This window comes from Ochotona princeps, chromosome 3, assembly GCF_030435755.1.
Source record: "Ochotona princeps isolate mOchPri1 chromosome 3, mOchPri1.hap1, whole genome shotgun sequence".
In the NCBI taxonomy this organism is placed as follows: domain Eukaryota; kingdom Metazoa; phylum Chordata; class Mammalia; order Lagomorpha; family Ochotonidae; genus Ochotona; species Ochotona princeps.
The window spans coordinates 13,954,661-13,975,137 of record NC_080834.1 but is presented as its reverse complement, the minus strand read 5'-3'; the positions used below and the strand labels follow the sequence as shown (position 1 = coordinate 13,975,137).

Below are 20,477 nucleotides of genomic sequence, written 5' to 3'. Positions count from 1 at the left end.
GTATTCTCAGCAAAGAAATTTATATCCAGTGAATAAAATAAAAATGTCAGTGCTGGAAAGATACAAACTTATCAAATAATTTTGCAACCCCTTCTTTTCCAGGGACCTATTTGCATAAGTTATTACCATAATATTGCTTAAATTTACCTAGGTGTCTATGGACAGTAAGTGGAGATATATAAAGCAAGGTTTTGGCAAGTTAAACTGTATGGTGGCTTGTGTAAGTTTATAGATGCGCTGTGTTATCCTCAGAATTAAATGCTTATTTTTAACTTTGGGACTTAGGTGAGAAAAAAGATAAATTTTACAAACTTAAATTGGAAGTTTCTTAAATAAATCTTAATGGGAAGTAGTTTAGTGCTTCGTGTCGCTCATTACTTGAAAAGTAATTAATTTTGATAACCTTAGCAGGTCTTAATTTAGCTAATATTACACAGATAACTGGCACAAGATAAACAGTGGTTAAGAGAGCCAAAAGGGAAATTCCAGAGGGCGACAATAATAATGACAAAATTGACACTAGATCAGAGCAGGTTCTTCAGTTTCTAAATGTGCTATGTTATTATTTCATAGTTGAATGGTTTACCCAAAAAGTGAATGATCTAAGCAGTAAACTCACATCTTCCTAGGAAGGGCTGTTAAATTGAACCCGTTAGTCATCCCTGAATCGCACACTGCATCTTTCAATCACCCTACACATTTTTTCAAAAGATTTTTTCCAGATGTTCTTGCTTGAAGGGCTTTTTTGATCAATGAGTGGCAAAGTGTTATAGAACATGGAGAAAAGACAGCATTATAAAGTCAGTTCAAATACACAGCTACACACAGAGGTAGGATTTCAAAGGTTGGTTAAAGTGATTAATTTTCAAGCTATTGCTCTCAGATTTTCTATCTTAGGGATCACAGAGGCAGGTATTTTCTAAATTTATTTTTCACTCTATAGTATTTTCTCTAGTATGCTTGACAATCTGTTTTCTCATGTCTATTTTAATGCACTGTGTCCTGGCACTTTGTCATGCCATCTAGCAGAATCTCTGGCTAATAGGTTTCTTTTCACAGCGAATGAAATCTTTGCAATGCAGTACCCACTGATCTAGGCCTAAACTATTCATAACCTCTTGGAAGTGTCTCCTGCCACCTTTCTACAGAAGCACTGGCCTGAAGCAACATCTTTGCTGGAATCTGTTTCGCACTGTCTGTGACACACGTATCCTCGAGAGAAGAGCAGCCCAGGCTGCTTCAGCAAAGATTATTCTGATACATTTCGGTGATCCTATATATGATCCTGAAAAACTATTGGACAAACAAAAATACTGATTTTCCAAATGCTACAGGATTAGAGTTAGAAAAGACCAATTTTGAGTTGGGAAGCAATGGAGCCAATTTGAAGCACCCCAATTGCTCTTCATACTTAACACACCTGAAATGTCCTGGACTGTGCACGTCTGTTTTAATGGAATTGACTGCAAATTCTGGTCTGTACGTCCCACACCACACCTATGGATGGGAATAGAAAAAAAAAACCAGTATATTCAGGTTCAATCCAGGATTATTTGGGAAGATTAAGGGGAAACTTGAAATTCTGTATTTGTCAACCACTGACTCTTCAAATAATATTCAATCATAGGCAACCAGAACCATAATTGGTTATCATTAATATAATCTGACATTTCATTATTAACAATGTAAGTTAGTCAAGTCAAATGCTCTGCCACAATGGATTAAAACAAGAAACCTCACCAAGCAGCTGCTAACTTACTGTGAAATTATAACTGAAAATCAATTTCATATTATTCCATAAAGAAAGACGTGTTACCTGCGCAAAGTTCAAGAAGAACAGTTGCTTATGATTTAAGTCAATTCCAGGAAGTAATTTTTCTTCACCATTCTTTTTAACATAATTCTGATAGGCCTGGGTAATGAATGAAACAGAAACACAACATGTATGATTTCTAAATGCATATATAAACCTATGTAAAAGGCAACATAGCCCAATAATTAATCTTTCATATCAAAGTAACTATACTAATATATTCAAGGCAACCTGAAACTATCATAGCTTACTTACAAGTGCTCTGAAAGGAACATGATACTCACCAGTAGATGACAACAGTGTCCAGCACATCAGACAATCAATAAGTATCAATTGACTGCACCGATGACTTAAATGACTTAGGAACTAATCTAAACATTCTCCACAGACAGCAAGATAAGCTCAACCAGTTGGACAAATGGATTGCCAAGAGAGTCTGTGACTGCTATATTTAGCTTGGTTGCTACTCTTAGCAAACTAGACTTTCATCCGACCTAAGGTTTGAATGATCCTTGTCAAAAGTCAAGGTATTTTCTTGACATTCTTTAGACGGCCCATAGCTCAAGAGACTAAGTATAAGGGTTAAAAGGTTAGAAGCTATTTTGGTCCTTTGAAGACAAGACAAAATGAATTGAACTTCAATTACACTAAGAGGTAAGAATTTAAGTAAATTGGATGTCAGAAAATGTTCTCTTATATTTAAGAAAGTCATTAACTTTTGAGGTATTTTCTTTCCAATTTAACAATAGATGATGATCCAATTAGACAAGTGTATATATATATATATTCTGTTTACCATCAGCATAAATGTACTAGGCCTTTAGTCTAAAAGTGCTGGGGATCTCATTAGACAATAGTAAAACTACAAAGACATACAAGGGGAATCAAGAGTGATCCTAACAACCTCTTAACAGGAGGTCATATGCACAGAGCAAGGGGGTGGACCCCAGAGTGGAGCAGGGGACAGGAGGAGGCTTGTATCCCAACCCTAGAGACTCTCAGATCCTCACCAAGGACTATCAGTACAGGCACCAAGGACTACGCCCCAACTGCCAAGGAGACCATGGGGAACTGGAGTGCCTTCGGAGGCCGAGAACTCTGAGGTCATCCACCCCCTTTTGGATCTACCACATGGGATGGAAGAAGCCCAAATCCTTCCTCACAGGATCCAAGCTCATCGGAACAACAGCCAGGAACCCTGAGCGGGCCACAGAAACAGAACAGTAAACTCCCTTTGGGACTTGGGAGGGGAGCTTTCTCTGGTCCTTACTTAGTTCCAACTTTGGATCCCCACCCTCTCTTGCAATAACAATCAGGGTCGCTCCAGAGCACCCCCCCCCAAACACACACACACACATACACACACACACACCGGAATAGATAGGCAGAGAACAACAAGGAAAGCTTAGAACCAGACAGGAAATGGTCAGCATGGACACACATACCTTACTAGTCATCTCCTCACTTAGGTATTGAAGATTACTTTGCACACCCCTCCTAAAACTGTTCTGCACCTCAATTGTTGATATATGCCTTGTTAGCATTATAACCCAGTTTAGACTATCCTAAAATCTGCCAAGTTCAGCAAAATTATGCTTCAACACTATGAATTGCTAAATACTAAAATGAAAATAGACAGGAGACAGCTGAATAATGCCCTATAGCCATTTTAAGGTGTATAGCAGCCGGTTCTGTGTATAAACTAAAACTAAAATGTCAATGAAGTAGTCACAGGATGTGGTTAAGAACTTGCATTTTTTTCAACATATTGGTTACTCAATACCATGTAAATTAATTCCATAATGATGTAAATTGTCATTGATGTTATGTTGTGGCTTTAAATTGATTGGGATGATATTCTGCCAGCTCTTCCTTCAGACTAGAGATGGTCTCCCCAAGAAACTGTTGAATTTACCTGGACAATAAGATGCTGGACTCTCTGCTTGGTATATGTTTGCAATGAGGGAATCTTGACTGAATTTGAACTGTAACACTGCAACAAGGTGGAGGAATCCACCATGGGGGGAGGGTACGGAGAGGGGTTGGGGGATTCCCAGAGCCTATGAAACTGTGTCACATAATGCAATGTAATTTATACATATATATGTGTGTGTATATATATGTATGTGTGTGTGTATATATATATGTATATATATATATATACACACACACATACATATATACAAGTGCTGGGGATCTGAGGAAAGTTTTTACCTGCTCTCTCTAGCAGGAGGGAAAGGCATTACATGTCCTGAATTCATGTATTTTGAAGGTGCAATTGCAATTCTTATTACCATGCTGAGCTTGCCCTAGAAGGATATCTCCATGGAAATAGCATCAACCCGGGCCTGGTGGCGTAGCCTAGTGGCTAAAGTCCTCGCCTTGAACGCCCGGGATCCCATATGGTCATGAACTGTGGCTTCTCGTCATGTCCGCATTTATGTCTGGCTATTGGTCTCAAATGCTGCTTTATTTGCTACAAAGCGAACAGACTTTTAAAAATTTCACTATACTGATAGATGACACAGAGATAATCCTTCCTGGGCATCTTTTCTTAAAACAACATTTCTGCTATTATTTCTTAGAAAAGCATGCCTTCAGTGGAAAAGGCATTCCATGCGTCCTCTTTGTGTATTTGAAACCCAAGAGTTTGAAGCTCAACTCTCTCACATCAACTGTATTTACAAACTTCCTTCTCTTTACATATTTTCATTCTCTAATAATCATTTACTGTTTATATTTTCTATACCTTTTACACAATCTAATGTATAACTAAACCACAAAAAATGGGAAGAAAATATTACTTACTCTGTATGCTTGGCCAATGCCTCCATTATCAGCGATGTTTTCACCCAGTGTATTAATTCCATTGAGCTGTTTAAAACAGGAGTCTATATTAGCATAATTCTAAGCTTGAGTATACTTAATTTTTTTTTCAAGAAAATAGTAATTCCTTACATGTTCTCCACCTGCTAGATCCCAGGAGAAGTTTCCATACTGATAAACCATGCACTGGGATTGTTCTTTAAAATTATTTGCTGACTGTTGAGTCCACCAGTCAACAAGGTCTCCGTCCTTATTAAAATTTCTGCCTGTAATGCATTTAGTTCAGTTAGATGAGTGCTTGTTTCAACAGCATTACAATAATGTTTCTTTAATCAAAGTGCAAGCATTGAAATAATGATGTGTGTGGGAACATTACATTGTACAGGTGAAGAGAACCTGCCATCCTTTCTGAACCACAGAGCTGGTGAGCTAAACCGTGGGTTGCCAGAGCTTTCTCTGCTGGTGTGCCTTGGCATTGACCCAGATTGGTCACTCGTCTCCTGATACCACGGAGGAGGAAACTAGGTTAAATACTCATAAAATCATGTATGATTCCATTGGATGATGTTCACATGACTAAGTTGTCTAATCTGATTTTTTCTAATTTGAAAATTCAGGCATTTTAATTTGAGCATTCATTTCATATTTCCAGACTTTTCTGGAGACACTGTAGGCTTACAATTTCTAATATAAAAAATGAAAATATTTCTTTTTCTCCTGGATTTAGTATCAATCCTAATCCATCTCCAATGTCATATGTGTTGACATTTTTATCATTCTTAATATTTGTCTATGATGAAGTGAATAAGAAAATCTATGAAGTTAATTTACTTGGACTTACATACTGACTTCACAATTTGGGAATTGTAACTTCAAGCTAGTTATTTATTCATTCATTTATTTACTTATTCTTCCATTTGGAAAACTGAAATAGTATGAGTTCTTGTGTGTTAAGATTGCTACATAGTTTAATTGAATAGACAATTACCGAATGTTTTTTACAAGTGTACCTTTCTTGATTCCTTTCCTTTCCCTTCCTCCCTAAAGTTGGGACTAGCTAACATACTCCTATTTTCTCACTGTTCTATTCTTACTTTCCTTCTGCATGTGAACTGATCTTTCTCAGAGCTTCAACTATCACCTCTTGACACATGTTCTCTATTCCTCTCAGTGAAATCAAGTTTGCCATATAGGGCCATATATAAACACTTAATGGTCTATTATTTGCAAAGATCTGTGGTAAATTAAGGTGGAAAAACAAAAGCCCCCGCCTTTCAGCGTCTTATAAATCCTACAGGTGCTTAGATATGCAATATTTACTGACATAATCCCTGCCCTCTAAGAAGTCTGGTGAGATAAGACATACACAATTATGAAGTAACACCAAGCATTTTCCCTGGTGTTGACAGATATCGCAGTATTTTTTCAGTGCTAATATTTGCTTTATTCTGTATGAGTATGAGCCGCAGATGGTTTTCCTAACTCTAAGGAACAGTCTGAAGAGACAGAATAAAGGGAACATTGAGGAAGGGGATCTTTAGTTCAGGTGCCTCCTTCCCACACCAGCGTGTTTGCTGGATTTCTGGCTCCAGGTTCGCATTCAGCTCTCTGCTGATGTGGACTCTGTGACGCAGTGCTCACAGCTCAAACATTTAGGCTTTTGTGACCCACAGGGAAATCCTGGAATGTGCCCTCGGTTCTGGGTTCTGGTCTCAGCCCAGCCTTTGCTATTGTAGATATTTGGGGAATAATTCAGCAGAATGGAGCTCTCTGTTTCTTAAATAAACACATTAAAAAAACAGTTCGAATACTAGATTGACGATATACTAACAATTGGAAATTTTGTATTGATAAACTACAATAACTCTGATCCAATTCGTGAGTCTATATGTTAGTCAAAGGAGAACGTCAAGTGCATTTTACCAGTATCATCGAAGCCATGGGTGATCTCATGTCCTATGACCATGCCGATGCCCCCAAAGTTCAATGAGTTGGACTGATGGGCACTAAAGAAGGGAGGCTGAAGGATGCCAGCTGGGAATACTACGAGGAAAGAAGATGGTCAAAGATTATTTGAGGCATGATTTTGTGAGAGCAAGTGTAGGGCTATCTTCCTGGTTGCTAAGCTGTTTTCCAGCATGATAATTTCATTTGCACATATGAAAAAAAAGATGGAAAGAAACAGGTCTTTCGTTACTGATAAAAACAACAGATGATCATTAAGTATGATTTATTAATCTAATCCACCTTACAAGCTCTTTTTAAAATTGTTTTCTTGTTGTGAAGTGTTTAGAATGAGGCAAATTTATAATATTTATTTAGAAATCCCTTCCCATCTATAAATACTTGGAAAACATGATTAATAATACAAGTATTTTCATATTTTCTCTAAAATGTATTATCATCTATAACAGCATTTTAAGGAAGCAGAATAGCTTGATGAAAAGCACATAATCTTTTCTTATTTGCATCCAGATACATGCGACTACCTTACGTTTTCTTTATTTCTCAGTTTACTGCTGGAGTTCTTCTGCTTTCTATGCTATTCCTATCTAGCACCTCAAATATTGGCCTTTTGGGAGCAGAGAGCTCTGTGTCTGTACATGCATTTACTTGATTTCAAATCTATTTGGTTCCTTCTCAGGTCACTATTTCCAGATCCTAAAACTAAAACAAAACTGGAGCATAATTAGCACTCAAGAAGTGTTGCCTAGGTAAATGATCAATGGCCAATGAATAAATGATTAATTTACTAAAATGTTCTAAATAGTTTAGTAAATACATGAATTGATGTTTTAAATGTGTACTCTTAAATCTGCATTTGCTTGCCAACTTTCTGCATTTAGAGGTCTGACAAATACTGTACATTTAAAGTATCAACAGCAAAGTTATTTTCTTCACTAAGCCTTTGCTCTCTTCACTGTTATTTCTGCTATCGTCACTTGAAGTATTGGTCATCAACAGTGAACATTTCCTATTTATTTATATACTACCTTTCATTTTAGTGCCCCACTATCACAAAATACGCAGGCAGGTTTCCTGAATTTGGGGGAATGGAGAGGTAAGCACTTCCAGAGTGCAGTAGGTAAGCCTTGTCCTGGGGACACAACCTTCAGGATCACGGTATTTCTCCTGCAAGGGAAGTAGGACGGTTCCTTTCTTTCACAAAGTGTTTTCCCTCCTGCCAATCGTTCATGCCAACAGACGGCCTGCCTTCCAGGAGCTTTTCTTCTGTCTGCCCCCATCCTAGTTCATATTTCCATTCTCTGTCTCAGGAGTTACTTGATTGCTTAGTTTGCCTTCTTCCTTGCTCACTCAACAATGATAGATCCTAAATCTGATACATCCTGCAGCTAGATTACAATGTGATGCTCCTCTTTATCCTTTTCCTGCAAAACAGCTTTGGATATTTTATCACTGCTCTCTAAGTAAACACATCTTCTTTCTGCCCTTTTATCCTTCCTTGCTAGCCATCTCTCTCACGCCTTCCTCTCTCCTGCCCACCTCACTGCCGCATACATATATTCTCAAGACACGGAAATGCACTCATAACATGCTTTCATTCTCTTCCTCTGGAAAAAAAATTTCTCCTGTTAAATAATAAGAATTTAAAAAAAAGAAAGATAATGATTTCGGGGATATGTTATTGAGAGGTGGTTAATCTTTAACCTTACAAAGAAATAGCTGAGCCCGTGTCACAGTCAACAGGGAAAGCTGCCACCTCTGATGACATCAGCAGCAGCTCATTGGAGCATCAGTTGCTCCGCCTTCTACCCAGCTCCCCAACACTGAGCCTGGGAAAGCAGTGGTAAATGGCCCAAGCACTTGGCTCCCTGCACTTATGGGAGAACAGGATGGTTCCAGAATCCAGGCTTCAGCCTGGCCCAAATCCAGTCCTTGAAGCCATTTGGGAGATGGAAAATCTTGCTCCTCTTCTCTGTGACCCTTCTTTCCCTGTAAATCTGTTACGATGCCTCTCAAACAATCTTCCTAAAAAGAAATTAAAAATGATGCTGATGGAATCCTGATTTTTATCTTCTGTGTTTTAAAAGTAGTGTATCATAAAATAAGGAGTGTATCATATTCACTGATGAAGTAAAATATGTCCCGTAATCAAAACATCTTTCAAATTGACACTCATATTAAAAAGTCCTGGGCCATTTCTAAGTGGGATTTCAATAATATAAGAAAACGGCACTGATCTTAAGGCTTTCTAAATATGGTTAACAACCTGTAGCAGAGTTTTAAAAATACTTGTAACCTTAGAATATTTTGATGAAAGTTATACCTCACATGTAACTGCCTGAGCTAAACAGTGCCAAGAAATTATTTTTAGCCTAAAGCATAAAAAATCATGGGCAGTTTTATTAACTTAAAGTGAACACTATCTCCCACACTGTGTACTTTGATTAAAATCAACCCTTTATATAAAATGTTCTTACAAAATGTGCTATCAAAACTAAAAATTAACTGTAAAGAGCCTGCTGATTTAATTATACCCCGATATGTTCTTCTTCGGGCAAGTGATGATTTTTATGGCGAATATGAAATACTAGCTTTCAAATTCAACTTCGCAAGTTATGGTTCTCCTTATTTTGTCAGGCACATCTCTGCAATGAGGTTTTCACATATCAGCCTTGCTAATGTCACTAGTCAACCTCGCAAGGGTTGTTTATAACAAACTCCCTGGTTGAAGACTTTTTTATGTTCATGATTGTCAACAAGTTAATTAAAAAGTCATTAGTCCATGAAACAAAAGATTGTGCCTTTCTCTGAACTCCCCACTCTTACAACATTCCTTGTTTATTTTTTTAAGGCTACAGTGTTCCAATTTCAGCATATTTCTTGCAAATTTCAAGTTATCAATTACAATTTTTTTGGAAAGTTGACATTATTTTATATTAAATTTGGTAGCAACATATTTGGAAATATTTACTTCTAGTTTCCAAATCTCAAAATACAACTCCTATGACTGACATACGTCATTACAAATTTTCACCATCTCAAGTATTCATAGATCCCCTAGGTTGAATACATCATATATTCTGAAAGCTGATACAAATGATTTATAAGGTTTCTAGTGCAGAATTAATGACAAAGAAGGATACAACTTAACTAAGGTGACATCTGAATTGTTAATTTTCCTAGGATGTTAGTTGAAGGTTAAGTGAGATGATTAAATCCTGCCTGGATAAAACAGTCAAGTGTGGCTTTCCTAGCAGTATGACCGAAGGCCTCTAGGACTATGGACAGCAACTGTGTAGGAGAGAGCAACAACGAATTGGACACACATAGTGTCCTTCTTGCCCTAGAAAATTTTTATGTTCCCAGGAAGGTGGGGGGTGTCACAAATTGAAAGGCAGCTGTCAAAATTCAATTCTGACAAAGAAAAAGCAGAGCTTTGATATATGTAAATCCCTGGATGGCAATACAATGCGTCTTTTTCTTTTTAAGAAAATAATATGAAATAACCAATCCTATGCAAAATGGTTAATGATCCATTTTGGAATATATTTATATCTGTTGGGTGGGGGTTATTCATGAGGAACACGCTGTTATATTCAAACTCTTTAGTTTATAATGAATTTCATGCAAATCCTTTTAAGGTAGTGTCTCAAAGGCTACGTGAGTGCCTAGGTATGTGTGTGCGTACTCACGAACATGAATTTCCATCAACATAGAAGATGAGGATTTGAATGTTCCATTATTTTCACTCATAACAATCTTCACTTTGAGGATTTAAACGGAATTGTCAAGGAGGAAAGCTGAACATTTCAAAGACTTCTGCATGACACTTTCCTCTTTCTTGAACTGCTATTATTAGCAGAAAAGCATATGAAAATAGGTTAATAGGTTTTCTTACTTGATTCCATTAGATGAATTTATGTAGAGAATTTTTTTAAAAAGTCTTTCTTATACAATACACTATTCTTTATGGCAACTTTTTATTATTGCAAGGATAATCGGGCATCTTTTAACATATTAGGGCACCTCACTTTTTCATTTTGCTGTGTCCTATTTGGTTTGAGACTGTTCAATGAGAATAATCTCAGGTCTTTTTTGCTCAGGGAAAAGCTGAAGTGAATCAATTTTGAGCCATCTTCAGAGTCTTAGATAACCAAGAGTTCAATGTGACAGGGCAGCAGAAATGCCTGAATCCGCACTGGAGGAGTGCAGAGGGGGTCAACATGCCAATTACCCTGCAGGGTATCTTACAGCTCTTAGGTCAGCACCAGGCCTCATAGGAGCCAGGATCTGCCACTCCAGCTCCTTGTCTGCCCAGGCTATATTCCTAGGTCTGCACTGGGATTACACTGTAAGTTGATTTGAATAGAATTCAATGTGAAATGAGCTAGATCTTACTGTAGCAGAAATCCTATGAAAACGAGGTCTTCACAGGGAAGATCTTTTAGAAATAAGGTGTGAGTGTTTTTAGGATTGAGTGCATGGGTTCTGAGGTGATCATTAAGCACGTTGTGATCTGGCTTTAGGTAATTATTTCCTGTGTTGAAATGCATATTAGCTTAGACTTTGAGCTGATTCTAAATTCAGTGCACATGTTTTACTTACTAGCTATATGTTATATAGATTTATATGTGGACAACATTTTCTGGTTATATTTTGAATTTAATTTTCATGTCATGTATCAGAGTAAACCCCAAATGGACTAAAATTTTATTCTGAAATTAGAAACTATTTCAGAGTAATATATAAGAAATTCAGACAATTTCTTAACCGAATTATTCTGAGGTTTAAGCGCAATAAGGAGAGGCCGGCATTGTGGCATAGAAGGTTGGGTCAGAGCTGGTAACACTGACATCACACATGGCCACCAGTTACAGTTCTGGCTGCTCTACTTTCAATCTAGCTCCCTGCTAATGCACCTGAAAGCAAAGAAGGACTCACCTAGTGCCTGGGCTCCTGAATCCATTGAGAGACCAGGATGAAGTTCCTGGCTCCTGGCTTGGGCTGACCCCACTCTAACTATTGTAACCATCTGGGGAATGAATCAGCTGATGAAAAATCTCTCTTTATGCTCCCTTCTCTTTTTATGACTACTTTTTAAATAAATAAATACATCTTTTAAAAAATCTTTAAAAATAAGAAAAGGCAAAGTGAAATTTATAATAAAAGTAATGTTTTTAAGATCTGTGATTTGCTCAATGATCAATATCTTTCAATGTTTCATAACTGCTAATCGAATTTGCAACTAAATTGAACAAAAGGGAGGCTCAAGAAGACTCAGACAAAAACAGCAGTTTGTAGTGATGCAAAGATTATCTTCCCACTTAATTCTGCACACTCTTAGAACTGGACTTTGTACAATTGGGGAAATTCATGGAACTAGAGAAGTCTGCTCTATTTTAGAATACCTTTGGCAGTAATCAGTAGAGAACCTCTCTATATAGTAAAATATTGTAGAAAGAAATGGGTTTATTCACATGATGAGAGAGAGAATTCCAAGACATCTAGGCTTAACCAGGAAGATTAAAAAAAAAAAAACTTCCAACTTATTAGGTCATTTCTTTTTTCATTACATTATTCATTCATGAATTAATTGTATGCATCTTTTTGTGAAATTTGTTAGAGTACAGGTGGATCAAAGCCGTTTAGTTTTCAGCTTTCCGACCTTGGAAGCTTCTGGAATGAAGATGACATTGACAAGATACATTTCTACCAGAGCCAAAGCATAGAATTTTCAAGAGAACCGATCTCTGAGAAAGCGGCTCTGGGAAACTTCAACCCCTTGAAGATGCTGATGGTTATGTGTAAAAATCAGTACACATTGTAGATATTTGAGAACTTATAAGAAGTTCTTAGAAATAAATCATTTTAGTTACAAGTTGAAATATTGTGAAACAAACTACTTGATTTTATACTAGCTTATATTGTTCCATTAGAGTTAAAACAATACATAAAGAACTGTATTTTATAAATCAGTAGCTCAGTTTTAGCTGAGCTTTTTGGGGGTGTTGCAAATTTGTCACACACTATACAATATGGAGAAATATTAAAGGATTACTTAGAAATGCATCTTACCTATTTGATTTCTGCCTGGAGAATAAAATGCATTGACAATAGCTGTTTTAGTTACCCACCTACAGAAAACATAAGAACTCATTAGACATGATCTTGTATTGTCTAATTCAATCAGTTTACCACAACAGAAGCTTAGATGAATTTCAACTTTCTGTTTAAAAAGTGATCAACAAATTAGAATAATTTCTATAGCCTATATCCAGCTCTGCGATCTTATTTCCTTTGCATGCATTTTTGTGAAGGCATCTGAAAGTGAAAAAGCTATTAAAATCTATCTTCTCGGGAAACAAAATGGGTGCGGTAACATTGAACTTTATTTTGTTTTACATTCATTATTTAATGGAAACAACTGTGACTGCGACAGAGAATACTGAAGTACAGGTTATAGAACACACAGATTAAATTCCTAGTTTATACAGTGCTTTTTGGGAGCTAAGACTTCTCAGCAAGGATTGAAGGAAGTGTGATTATTTTCACTAAGTACAAAATTAAAAAAAAAATACAACATTCTAACAGTTTGAACAAAGATATAATTTTGCATCATGCTTAAATGTTCTGCAGATGGCTGACTGTATGACATAGTTGAGGCCCTGCATAGAACCTGGAGACTGTATAAAATCCAGCACTAACTTCAGAGACTAATTGATTTGTTGATGCTGGGACAATAAAAGGCAACATGTATTTTTATATTAGACTGACTGATAGAATGGAAAAAGGTAACTCTGGAGTCATCATTTGGGTTCTGGAGGATGGAGGCTATGTTCATTGTCTTTCAGCTCAGCTGTTCTAAAACCCTGATGTCAAAGATCATGTGTTAGCACTTTTATACAAAACAGCATTATTCTTGTGTTAACACACTAGTCTATGTGTGATGAAATATCCACTAAAGAAGGACACTGCTTGACTTCAGAGAACCACATAAGCGTCAGCACACATGCAAACACTGAAGACAATCATATATCATTACCTAATGGTTTTATTGTTGCCACTGTACTTTGAGAGCAACCGTTAGTGTGACATTATTATCCCATTCACAGAAGGACTTCACAGTCACCATTGCAAGAGGTTAAACCAGCAGTGTTCTAGACCCTGCTCTGCCAAGTCTGCTACTCAAACCAGCATTCTAGTTAAAATGTCTGTAATTGCAGGATGTCAGACATGATTATTTAGCTATGCATAGAACTATTCTGGTCTTTTAAAAAGAGCTGGCAGAGGGCTACATATAACGAGTGGCTGATAAATTCTGATAAAGTGTATGGATTTTGTAATTAGGAGTTTACATGTAAAGAATTTGTGAAGTTTAAAAAAATTAATGCATTTTTTTGCTTGATCATGGGCTGAATAATATATTTCTTCTTTAGTTTGTTATTGCTCGTGTTTTAAACAGAGAACAAATATTTTTAAATAAGACAGGGAGACTTATTTATCTGTACGCCCAAATTTTATCATAGCTGAGTCACCAATATCTTAATATATATTTTTTTTGCTGGTTGAGAATTACAACAATATAATGTTATTTATTTTAATTAAGCATCTGTTACTTCCCACATAATTTTTGGTGACGCACAAGAAAAACATGCATGTGCACATCCAATCGATAAAAGGCCAAAGCTGAGAGATCAGACCCTACATAGAACAAGTGAATGCACCTAGCAACTATCAGAGAAAACACAAGGGTGCTTTATCAAATCTGTGGAACACATGAACTTGGAAGAGTTTATGCTGCTACAATAAATTCTTTTTCAAAGCTCTAGTCCCATGACAAATTGCTAAGAAACACCTGGATGTGGATCTTATGTAAATAAAATACTGAAACACATAAATAAAACCATTTACCCAGGATCAAATGAGAGCAAAATAAGTTAAAAAAGAAAAAGATAACCAGGTTTCTGTGATTCAAGAGTGCTCTAGCAGCAAGTCAGATGCAGAGGGCTGGCACTAGGATGAAAAGAATTAGACACACTGGAGATAAGTCGCTGTAATGGATGCTGCCTCTCCAGACAGGTTGGTAGTATTAACCAACTTGTCTGTGAACCAAGATGAGGTCAAGGAAGTTTTACAATTGAGCTCCTGGGTTGGGATTTCCAGTGTGTTTTCCCACATGTGGGTCATGCTTCCCGGTACCCTACCAGGCCAAGACTTAGCCCTGATGTTGTCAGGATACCCTGACAACAGAACTGGGCAGAACTGTTTTCCTTCATATCATTGAATTCCTTACTGTTGGTCATACAGAAACACCATCAACAATACACATGTTAAGTCCTTCTGTATCAGCAGATAACTTTGAAATATAAGAATTTTTGCACCAGCAACATTACATATAGCAACTATCATGTTCTTCATTTTAAAGCTCAAATAATAGAAGAATTTGGATGCTGAAAATGTCAGTTTCCTATCTGAAATTATGTACAAGGTAAATTTAAAAAGCCAATAGAAATATGAATTTAAGAGTTTATTTTGGAGGAAAAATCTTCGAACACATTCTTGAAAAATAAAAAAACAGTTTATGCATGGATTTCAAAAATTTTGGCAACAAACTACATTATTTCCAATTTAATTTTCCAAGAACATTTTTAAGTACTCCCAACTGTGCTAAGTTAGCTACTATGACTTAGGATAGAATATGGCTTCAAGTTTGCTGAATTGAGGGTCAAAATGGAAAATGAGATCATTTGATACTAAAAAGTGGATGAGCGAGAAGAATGATTCTTGTATATTTTGAAAAAAGTATTTCTAAAAAAAAGGAATTTTTCATCGGCACTCAACAATTTAACAAAAAAATTGGTGGAACATTTTATCTGTAAATAGTTTATAATGGCTAAAATATTAATAGGTAATAAAAAATTAGCATATTTAAGTTTTCAGGATTAAATGTTTCAATTATAAGTTTTACATTGATTTTTATGAATAATTAGAGGAAACACTGACATATCATATGGCCCGTACTATCAAAAATCTGAATGATCAAACAGAAAAGGTGCCCATCCAAGCTGTTCTTAAATGAAGTGTTATAAAGAAGAGGGATGAAATACAGCAAACTAATGCTTCACACGGTAGGTATCAAAAGCAGGATACAGATGGATGTAGTTTATATATTACCCATCTTGTAGTTATCGTTTTTGTATAAATAAATGTCACAGCTTTTGTTTTTAGGGCTTTAGTATATTATTCTTGGAGGGGTTTAAGATTGGATTTTGATTAATGTTTGTAACTTTACAGCAGGGAGAGTTCTACATATTAAAATGTCTGCAGTGAATTATACCAACAAGAAAACAGGTAACTATTTTTGACCTCAGAACACTCAAATAAAGTTCAAAGGTTACTGACTACATTTACAGTCTTTTTTTCCCTGAGATCTCTTGTGTCCTCAGACCACCTTCGGGAATTATCCAGAAGCCCAGGACACAGTGTCCCTGATGATAGCTAGAATGGAAAATGCTGTGATTAGATCATTACATCTTCAATTAGGCAGTGACAATAATGACATTATCAATATTTATGGTCAATTACAAAACGTCTCACTTCGCTCATGCAAAGGCTAAATTAACAGGAACAAAGAAAATATCTTCCATAGTACACAGGAGTGGGTGAAAGACTCACTTTCTGCTTTCAGTGAGATCTTCACAAATTCTATCGTCTCCATTTGTTTGGATCAACAAAGAAATTACATGCAGAGGAAGGAATCAAACGGTGGTGCTCCTTGGTCCTGCAATACCGTACCCCGTGGATGAGTTGAAGACCAACGGAGGGCCAAAGCGTAACAGCCTGCACAGGGAAGTAGCAGACCTGAGAGATGATGCGAAAGCATCTAATCTTGGATTCTTTGATTTCCAGGGTCTGTGTTTGCATGAGTGTGAGACACTGGGTGAACAATAAGAAGCTAGGAAGTAAACAAGTTTATTTTTTAACTTAAGAGATGCGATTTTGTCAGAAAGGCTTATTTTTCTTCAAGATATTCAACAGTAAGACAAAGAACAACTACTGTAACATGGCACTCAGCTGAACTAACATCGTGGGTGGGAAACATAACTGAAATACGCTTGGGAGAGGGACCAGGTGTTTCTTCTCTATCTCTTATTACTCTGGAGAAGTTAAGTGGTGATGAAATGAAAGCACAAAGTTATCATTTTTATAGCAGGGAAGAAAAGCAGACATCAACAGCCTGATTCTACAGCCTTTGGGAGAAAATAAACTCACTGGATTACAAGAGCAGTTGGAGTAAAATATCGTTTTCACCCACTCTTGTGTAATTTTAAAACTTAAAGGAATAAATCGTTAATGCCCTGTGCCCTCCAAGTTGCTCATGTTCTCAGTATCCAGTGTCTCGCAGCAGGTCCTCTGACATCATTGGTGCAATAACATCGCTTTTCTGTGTCTTCCTTGAAGACTTCAAGATGGAAAGATGAAGTCTCCTCTTGTAATCATCACAGTGACCCTTTACCCTTACTAATATTCTCCCATCAGGGCTTGAGATTTGTCCTCTCATTAACTGTTAAACCATTCATGCAGTAAGAAGGACTCCTACAATTTGCAGGTGTAGAAACTGAGGCACACTGTGGTGAATAAGTTCCCGTCCCATCACATGTGGATAAGCTCAGTGCCATTCTTAGCAGATGTTTCTTTCTGTGGGTCTCTCAAGAAAGTAAATTCTCTCTTCATCATAGCTAATATATGTATATATGTACCAACCTTCTTTTAATGTCCTTCCACTTAAGTGGATTTTTAGGAAACTTTGTGTTAGGGTTAAAGCAGGTATTTAAAGAAAAGTTTTAAACCTTCTAAAATTTCCATCTTTGGATTATTCACTTTCCCTCCCTACTTCCTTTCCTTCTCTGAAAACGAAACTAAACAAAACCCCTGCTTGGATGCTAATTAAAAAGCAGACATGTTTTTGTTGACAAAAGTGAATTTTGCTTACAGCTCAAAAACGCATTGCAAAGACTTTGTTGGGTTACTGGAGTATTAAAGGCTGTTCACATTGGGGCCTGGTGCAATGGCTCAATTGGTTAACCTTCCCCTTTGGTCCCAAATAGGCCCTGATGCATGTCCTGGCTGCTCTACTTCTGATTCAGTTTCTGGCATGCGACTTGAAAGCAGTGTTAAAGGGATGGCCAAAACCTTTGGGATCCTACATCCATATGGGAGACCTGGAAGAAGTTCCTGGCTCCTGCTTCCTTGATTTGGATCGGCTCAGCTCCAGCTATTGTAGTCTTTTGGGGAGTAAATCAGAGGGTAAAAGTCCTTTGTCTCTCCTTCTTTCTGTAAATCTGCCTTTCGAATAACAATAAATAAAACTTAAAAAAAAGAAATCTAAAATCTTCATTTTTTATAACGTATGCAGGAATGAACATATCATGACAGTTACTTACCCCTATTTTTTAGCTGTGAATTTTTGTTTGTTTTATTTGGGATTCTCCCCCAAACTCCCACCCCTGACAGATTTTCCCCATGTTGCCACGATAGTATGGTTCTTCATAAGGAATCATAATTCATCAGTCTCTTATTTAAGTGTGCCCCAACATTGCTGGTACAGACTGTGGCACACAGTCCGACATCCCATTGTCTACACATTTTAAGCAGTTTCACTGGGAGTCCATCTTTTGTTTGGAAGCAGGAATGCATGTTGCATTGCACCCCCACATCTGGATATTCAGTGTTTCTTACTGAGTAATATTTGCTAAGTCTACCAACCATCTTAAAAAAAAATCCCTTCCTAAATTAGGGAGATGCCATTGGGTGTCTAGCTCCAAGATTCCATGCAGATCTCCGACCCTGCTCACGCCAGAGTATAGGAATGTTCCACCTGTGTGTACCATCACATTGACTTATATACCTCCTACATGGCTGTTTTCCTTTTGATAACCAAATTGAATGCTGCAAGACTTAATTAGAAAGACTAGTTCTAGAAACATTAGCAAGGTAGAAAATCAGAAGGGGCATTTCAGGCAGAAGTGAGCTACTTTGGACCTCCCAAGAGGTCATTTAATATGGAGAAGCCCCGGAGGAAAACATCCTGGCTGTTGACAGATGTTCACATGGAGGCGCATAGAGTTTTTGTGCTGGAAAGAACCCTAGACAGATTATTATATAATCCAGAGTATATATAGTCCAGAGGAGCCTGCTCATCTTACAAATAAAGAAACCACATGACCTTTAAATGCCACAGGTAGTAACTGGCAGAGCTGTGACACTAAAAGAGTATTAGTGACTCATCGCCAAGGCAAAGCCAAGCTGTTACATTGTAAGGTGCCAGAATCCCTGCCCTGCATGGTGGCGCTGGCCTTCAGGAAGAGCCCTGGCTGGTGGCTGCCAGCTGCAGGAATGTCACTGCTTTGGAGGGTTTGCTGTCAGCCTCTCAGCCCCAGAGGGAAGAAACATCAGGAAAAAAAAAAGCAGACTTGAAGCTGACAAAAGGAATACAGAAATGAGCCAATCATTTTTTTTCTCCAGTGAAAATTCTATTCTCCTCAATATTAATTTAAATGCTGACATGTTTTTTAGAGAATGTTTTTTCTCGTAAGATTAACTATGATTTCTTAAAGAAATTATAAAGAAACTGCTGTCTTTGTATTTTATTATTTTTTCCCCCTTGAAATAACACCAACCAGTCTTGTCTTTCATGGGACTGAATCTGGTAAAGTTGATGGTTGGCTCCTGAGAGATGATACCACACTGATCTGTTTATCCTCTACTGTCTGTGACAAAGTGTTTTACACTCAGCTCCTCTTCAGTGAATGTTATCAAATTGGCTCCTGTCAACATCAGTGTGTGTTGGTGCTGACATTGAGCATAGAAAGAGACGAAGCAATGAAATCAATCTTTGTGGGTTCGGAAAAATTCCTCCAGGGGCCGCACTGCTAATGGTATCTCTGTCCATAACAGAAAATTTTGTCCTAAGAAACAGTAACAGCAAACCTAACATCAGTGAAAGAGACCTATTTTATGCTATTCTTGTACAATTTTTTTTCCCTTCGGAGATTGGTGATTGTTTTAGGGACTCTGAATAAACATATAACTCAGTGCCAATGAAGGAGAGTTAGAGGGATGGAGGAAGGGAATATTGTGATGTACTTAACTTTGTACCTACATATTTGATTAAAAACTAAAACAAAAAATTTAGCAAAGAATTAAATAATTTTAGGTCCATTTCTAAGTGATTCTGCTAACAGATATTATATTCTCAATTAAGCACTATTTCTAACCAATGCTATGACATGTTTAACATCCTTTAAATATGGAACAAAATTCCTAAAAACAATGTGTGGGATCATTTTGAAAATACTCACTCAACACTCAAAAACCGCATGGACCAGAGTGAGGATTTTGAATATCAGAAAACCCAGTGCCCAGACCCATAACTACAGGCTGTGTAAGGATCTGTGTGAAAACACATCTCGAGAATTTCAAGTTAAAGAAACAAGTAGGGAAAAAAGAGTAGCTATTTTCTTACAAATAAGCAGGCATAAAATAAGTAAGAAACTCGTATTGCTTTCTTGCAGCAAAATCAGAGGAACTTTAATTTTGTTGTATCCTATATCCTAGTCCAGCTAATTTGATTCAGTTACTGTCAGGGAGTTTCTAATTATCTTAGAAAAGAAAATAAGTTTCAAACCAAATGAACTGCATGATCTTGGGGGAAAGTCCTTAGAATTAAATATGAATAAGATGTGATATGAAAATGCAATGAACATGAAGTCAGAGGCTCTCACTTTAAGTGTTGTACTTAAAGGGAATACTGACATCTGTGGTACCAGTCACACAGCAGTTACTACAAAGCCTGAGGTGTCGGAGCTGGCAA

The 20,477-nt window shown here is 37.0% G+C and overlaps 1 protein-coding gene across 3 annotated transcripts in view; it reads right to left on the bottom strand.

The window, feature by feature from the left end:
- The window catches only part of MME (membrane metalloendopeptidase), an 85,307-nt gene that overhangs the window by 6,789 nt on the left and 58,041 nt on the right, over window positions 1-20,477 (bottom strand). For all 3 annotated transcript variants that reach the window (XM_058661466.1, XM_058661467.1, XM_004598085.3), the window contains exons 17-22: window positions 12,680-12,738; window positions 6,563-6,682; window positions 4,772-4,905; window positions 4,622-4,687; window positions 1,817-1,912; window positions 1,421-1,497 (exon numbers count right to left, since the gene is read on the bottom strand). In XM_058661466.1, the coding sequence (XP_058517449.1) occupies window positions 1,421-1,497; window positions 1,817-1,912; window positions 4,622-4,687; window positions 4,772-4,905; window positions 6,563-6,682; window positions 12,680-12,738 (552 nt within the window). The remainder of the gene's footprint in view (window positions 1-1,420; window positions 1,498-1,816; window positions 1,913-4,621; window positions 4,688-4,771; window positions 4,906-6,562; window positions 6,683-12,679; window positions 12,739-20,477) is intronic.